The sequence below is a fragment of the Acyrthosiphon pisum genome, chromosome X (assembly GCF_005508785.2).
Source record: "Acyrthosiphon pisum isolate AL4f chromosome X, pea_aphid_22Mar2018_4r6ur, whole genome shotgun sequence".
In the NCBI taxonomy this organism is placed as follows: Eukaryota; Metazoa; Arthropoda; class Insecta; order Hemiptera; family Aphididae; genus Acyrthosiphon; species Acyrthosiphon pisum.
Genome location: NC_042493.1, coordinates 121,411,475 through 121,418,620, shown reverse-complemented (window position 1 = coordinate 121,418,620; position 7,146 = coordinate 121,411,475). Strand labels below are relative to the sequence as shown.

The 7,146-nt window shown below is 29.9% G+C and overlaps 1 protein-coding gene across 1 annotated transcript; it reads right to left on the bottom strand.

The window, feature by feature from the left end:
• Positions 1-5,567: 5,567 nt before the first annotated feature.
• On the bottom strand, positions 5,568-6,266 carry LOC107883016 (zinc finger protein 2). Its single transcript, XM_029485779.1, has one exon. It carries the CDS (start codon positions 6,234-6,236, stop codon positions 5,637-5,639), a length of 600 nt encoding a protein of 199 aa, XP_029341639.1. The 5' UTR covers positions 6,237-6,266; the 3' UTR covers positions 5,568-5,636.
• Positions 6,267-7,146: the final 880 nt, after the last annotated feature.

Genomic DNA, 7,146 nt, shown 5'->3' with positions numbered 1-7,146 from the left:
ATATTAAAGTACCAACTATTTACAAAAAATTAACACAATCCACATACATATTATATTATATTGGTCCAAAAATTTACAATATACTGTCATTAGAAATTGAACACAGCAACTCTTTAAAGGTTCTTAAAAAAAAAATTACACTTTGGCTTTTACCAAATGTATAGGATTACTGCATTACTTATAAGTTAACATATTAGTTATACGCATAGGCGTGCGCAGAATTTTTTCGCAATGTATGCCTGTATTTTTAAATATAGGTATCTAGCTAAATACAAAAAATTAACTCCCCAAAAACTCTTAATACGTACAAATAACTCGCCATATAATGCAGAATAAAATTATCATGCATTTTATTTAGATTATTTATTGGTTATAGCTATTTTAATTTGAAAAGTTTGTACAGTGTTTTCATTCCAATAAATTAACAGTATAAAAACCTACAGACATTTGATCAAATTATAATAATATTAAAATGACAAAAAATGACAATCTAATTAATCGGAATTCTTTTATTTTTAATAGTTGTAGCCTGTAGGTAGTATAAAAATACATGTACATAATACTACATAAGTAGTCACATATTTAATTTATTATAGGTACACTGATTTTTTTGTTCATTAAAAAATTCCCAGTGGGTGCAATGGCACCCATTGGCCCCTCTCTTCGGGCGCCCCTGGGTACTTGGTAGTCATACGAGAATAAAAATAAATCAAAACACTATAGTTTTGTGAACGGGAAATTAAATAAAAAACAAGAATCTTTTCAAATATTTGTCTAAAAAATATTTTTATGAAATAATATGGACTAACGACTGTTAAATTCGACTATATGCGATATGCCAAATATGCCTATACACCCAAAACATGCAAAAACATGCACTATTATTATTACTATTGTTATGAAACAGATTTGTATCTCAGTTAGTAGGTTTCGCCGTGTAGCAAAAAAAACATGCCGATGTATGAACATAAGTGCAAATTACCTAATTGTTTTAATGTAAGTCCCCCCAGAGTTCTCCCATTACTCATTAGGGACTATAGTGTATCATGGCTAATAGGTGACATAGAGCTAAATTAAAATTGTGTATCCATTGTAGAGTACCGATTGCGTGTTGCTATTTATTATAATTCACCAGAGAACCTGATTTTAACAAAAAAAAAAATAAACAAAGAGGGAATCAATAATAGTAACAATACTCGTGTGGAGTCAATTATGGCTTGTTAGTTGTCTTATATAAAAAGTAATTAATATGACCCGAGATTTCACTCACATGCATCGGTAGGTAGTTTTGTTATGATGAGTGGTGATGAGTAAGTTGCCTACTTAGTAATCTAATTTAATATAATAAATAAATTTGACTTTGTATTATTAAATTGTTATTGTTTTTTTTTTTACTTATCTAGACTAATTCATCATCATGACGTATAGGTACCTACTTTATAAAATTTATGAATTTGTACGATGATGACAACAAATACAGTTATTATGGTTCATATGTTAAGTAGGTAGGTACCTACCTAATAAGTAATTTTGTTCAGATAATGTAGATAATATGTCTAATTTTCTTTCCTCTATAAAGTATTAGAAAAAAAAATGTTTTGTTTTGAATCATGTTATTTTACGAATATACGTACTTACCTAAAGTAAAAATATTACTAATTAAAATTAATTTATATTAATATGGAGTACCTATCTTACCCTTTATTATATTGTATAACTTTTCATTACAACAATACTGACGCCTGACGGACTCGAAACAGTTTTTAATCTTTGCTGTCAAAACGTCGTTGTCGTTCAGTTTCTTGCTGCCGAAATGATGTTAGGTTAATAGGGGAACATGCAACATGCCCAGAAATGTCATCGTTGTGGCCTGGCGGTCGACTCCTAAAATCGCACACTTGCGATAAAATACAGGACAAAACGGCGCACTTTTGATATGTTAAAATCGCATATTTTTTGTAGGTTAAAACCACACAATTTTTAAAATTGTTGTATCCAAAAACCACATGCTTATGATTTTGACTCCAAAAAGGTCTTTAAAATAGTACATTATAATGTATATGTACAATATTATGCCAACAAGATTTAAACATTTAAACAAGTGCTCCTAAAAATAAATATAATTTAATTAAAAATCAAAAATATTACTATCAGGTATTTAACAACTTGTTTATGTCATCTTATTATCTTATCCGTTATTTCGCACACGAAATAGTGAGCGATTTTAACCTGCTATAAGTTTAGTTATACCGTGACCGAAAAAGTGTGCGGTCTTTGTCTATCGACCTTTTAAAAGGTCAAATTTGGGGTCGAAATCAAAAGTTCTTGGTTTTTGGATGCAACCGATCGTCGTTACCGCCACACACTTCGTTCGAAAATCTGATCACCTCCGACTATGTATTAGACTCGTGTATCGTATACACCGATCACAGACGTTTTACAAATAAACGAACCTTTTGATTACAGTATCATATTTTTATTTTTATTTACAATTAAAACGTTACAGAATTTTTGCGTTTATCGTTATTTAGATTTAAACGTTATACCTACATGTTTTGAGTTTATCGTTATACAGAATTAAAACTTTACACATGTTATGCGTATCTCGTTATTGGTAATTTAAACGTTATTCAAATATTCTGTTTGTCGTTATTGAAAATTAAAACGTTATTCGTTTTTACATTTACCTCCTAAGTATTTAATGCTATTGAAAGTTAAAAAAAAATCTAGTATTATATTTTACAATTCTTATTTATAAATAATAATGAATACCTGTTCTCACAGGATTCTTACAATTTGAAAATTGACAGGTACTTTCGTTTGTATTTAAATTATATTGAAAGAACATACGACCAGTTGGGTTAGATTTCGTTCTTGGCATTTTGGAAATCGATTGTTGACATCTTAAAACTAAAACCACTCTCACTCGCGAGTCGTGAAACAGTAAATATGAAATAATCTGAAACGACAAAATGTTAAAAATTAAAATCGCGCAAACCGTTGCGCGTCGCGCGTCGGAATCAATATAATAATAATATTGTAGACACTAGTCACCAGATAATAAATTTATCTATAAATAAAAATAACGTTGCTCCACGTTGAATATTGGAATAACATGGGGTATTTTAGTATTTTACTCATAATTTTCGTATAAGTTGTTAATACTATTTTTATTCTATGAATTATAATGTTAACAATTATTCCGATTGGTTCATAAAATATACCAACACGGCAACATAAATATGTTGTAACCATTAACCAGAAACGAATTTAAAATTAAATAAAACCATGGAATGCCATTAGAGATTCGTGGAATTATTGCTGAAATCGTCTATGAATAATAAATATCAATAATGTTCATTATATTATATTATTATAACACGTACGTAGGTAATAATTTATTATGAAAACGTTATAATATAACGTTATTATAAAACGTTATATTTATTCTTATATAACGTTTTATTTTCGCTTACTGTATTACTATTTTTTTTCGTTTTCCTGTTTTGTTTCGTTATAACGTTATATAAACGTTTTCAAGCCCTGGTCAAAACTCGACTGTGAAAACATTAGGTGTTATATACAAAAATTATACTTCAATTTCTAACGTATAGGTGTAGGCTAGTAGGTTTGAGGCATAGGTCATTAGGTATGTATAAATTCGAATCCCAGTGTTGGCATATTAATTTAATTTTTTTTTTTTTGTTTCGAAATAATTAGTTTCATATTTTATGTCAAATAATAACATCTATATAACATCTAATAAATATTACAAGTTGATTTGAAATATTTATGAAACATAATATAGCACAGTGGGATAATGTGTCAACATAACATTAAATTTATGCGATTTTTGATGTTACATACACATTAGATTTGCATTGTCGTGAAATAACGAATCTATGTTGCAAAAGATGTCCTTACACTGTTTCCCGAATGTCAGCAAAAACAGGGAATTAAGACGTGTTTCAGCAATGTTTTTCATTCCCGTATGCAACTCGCATTGCGATGTTCCAATAAAACATCGCTGAAACATCGATACAACAATTCATTGCACAACTTCACAATTTCAAACTTTAATCCGTTCATATCAATGTATATTATAAAAGGAAATTGATATTAAAATATATAAACTTTTTAAAAGGCGTGTAAATTATTTTTCAGTATGTAGGTTAAATAATATCTTAACTATTATTTTATGCAACTCTTTCTTCTTTTGATTATTTATAAATTGTTTATGGGCTTCTTTTGTTTTTTATCTTGCTTTTATTATAATATTTATTTATTTTGTAAACTTTATTATATATTGTTTATTGTCATATATTATGTCACCATAGTTTAATGTAATTTAACTATGTGTCTCTGTCCCATTAGCACAAGCTGCATAGCTTGTCATGAGAGAATCAAAACGTAAAATTATATATAGTTTAATATACATTTATTTTGTACTTTGTTATAGTAAATATGTGGTTTATTTTTATTATTATGTATTTTGATTTTAATATATTGATAATAATTAATAATTAACTGTTATAGTAGTCATTAAAAACGATTAGCACAAAATTAGTTTTAGAGCTTTGATTTGGTATAGTAAGCCCAAGTAAATATGTAATCGGCTTTTGAGATTTTATCATTTTTCTATTTTTCAATTGATATCATTCTATTTTATATTAGCAAGAAGGTCAACTTATCCTTAGTACATAAAGTTTTGTCCACGCCATCAGTTAGGTACTCAGCAAATCACAAGTCACAACTCCAAATATAGACAATTTTAAAGTAATCGACTTTTGAGATTTTATCATTTTTCTATTTTTCAATTGATATCATTCTATTTTATATTAGCAAAAAGGTCAACTTATCCTTAGTACATAAAGTTTTGTTCGCACCATCAGTTAGATACTCAGCAAATCACAACTCCAAATATAGACAATTTTAAAGTTATTTTGGACGAGTTGTTTTGAAGGAACATTTTAAGAAATAGGGCAACAGACATGAGAGCTAATCACTCGACTTTAAGTTGTTGGTTTGCAACGGTCTGTTTTGGATTTGTAAAAAACACAAAATTTAAGGTTTATAAAACGTATAGCTTAGATAAAATCGAAAACTATGTGGAAAACGGTTGCTTTTAAAATGTATTTAATATTCGGACAATAATCTACGAAGGTATCCATGTGAATAATAATTATATGATGATTGGTGTTGAAAATAAGTTTTCAATAATTTCGTGGTGGATACTGGATACTGGATATGTGGTGCTTGGGAAATGACAACAAAGGGGAAACACGTATGGGTCTTGGAGCTATATTGGTATACGTTATCGAAATAGGATAACACGGTATTTGATAATTTTTTTCGCTGTTCAGAATGAAGGTTTAGATCATCAATAAATTATTATTGTCTTGTACTCTTATAAACAAAATAAACGATATTTAAATTCAATGTTTTACATAGAAAATTGAAAACCATACGAAATGAAGTATTTATTTAAGCATAATATGAAAAATTAGCAATTTATTTAGTATTGAGAAACAACTGTTTACTTGATAAAATTAACACATTGACCATAATTGGCAATATGTTAAAGATTTACCTTATTTTAATACGGACATTGAATCATAGATCTTTGATAATTCCGATCAGTGTGCCATGTGCGTACGCTTGTGTATTGTCAAATTGCCACTTTTAGAGAACGACTTCTCGCATACATCGCAAGCGTACGGCTTTTCTCCAGTGTGTGTGCGTCGATGTGTTGTCAAATTGCTACTTGCAGAGAACGACTTTTCGCATACATCACACGCGTACGATTTTTCTCCAGTGTGTGTGCGTCGATGTGTTGTCAAATTGTTACTTGCAGAGAACGACTTTTCGCATACATCACACGCGTACGGTTTTTCTCCGGTGTGAGTCCGCTTGTGTTTCGTCAAACTGCCACTTTCAGAGAACGACATTTCGCATACATCGCACGCGTACGGTTTTTCTCCAGTGTGGGTCCGCTTGTGTTTCGTCAACTTGCCACTTTCAGAGAACGACTTTTCGCATACATCACACGCGTACGGTTTTTCTCCGGTGTGAGTCCGCTTGTGTCCCTTCAAATGGCCACTTTGAGAGAACGACTTTTCGCATACATCGCACGCGTACGGTTTTTCGCCTGTGTGCGTGCGTCGATGTGTTGTCAAATTGCTATTTTGGCCGAACGACTTGTCGCAGACATCGCACTGATAAAGTTTCTTCTCCATTTTGTCACTGGTGTGTCGTTAGTCTATGTCTATTAGAAAATGGTTTATATGATATATTATGTACCTAATAATTTTTTTACACAATTATTTGGTTACTATGATATTCTCTTTACGATCAATTAGAATTTATTGACTTCACCATGTTTTTAAGCCAGTACTTGTCGTATTAGTTTTTAAGTTTTAAATTGAGTACTTATAATTTATTATTATACTTAATATTGTAATTATATGGTCACATATCATTATCATAAACTAACATGTAAAACACTAATAAATAATGGCCAAATTGTTACACGCAGAAATCGGACCGAATAAAACCATTATCACCGACAAAAATGGACCATCCATTTTATACGATAACAAATTAAGAAAGCTAAGGCTTTCTAATACATCGGCATAGAAAAGGAATGATAGAAAAATGCCTTTACCATTCAAAATCTAAATAAAAAGTTCAACTTATTGAGATAACAACTATCCTATGGTTCAATTTCAGTGGCGAAGCGTCATAGGAGACAAATACACGTAGGGCTGACGGTATTGAAAATAATTTTCGGTATTACGGTATTGATTTCAATACCGGTTTGAAACGATATACCGAAAAACCGGTATGGTACGGTATACTGAAATAAAATCTAACTAGTATTGATATTTTTTACTTTAATGTGACTTTCACATTACATACTATATTATTGTCATTGATACTAGAAAACAGCACTAAAATTTGCACTTATAATAATTTTATACTTAAAATTAAATTCATTTATGTAAATTCTTCCCAAAGGAAAATCTATAAACAAAGTATACAGATATTTATCATGTAATTCGCACGAATTCGCACGGCTATTTTGAAAATTCGCACGACATTCTTTCCCTTAGAAAATCAAAAAATTCGTGGGGGGGCTGGCGACAC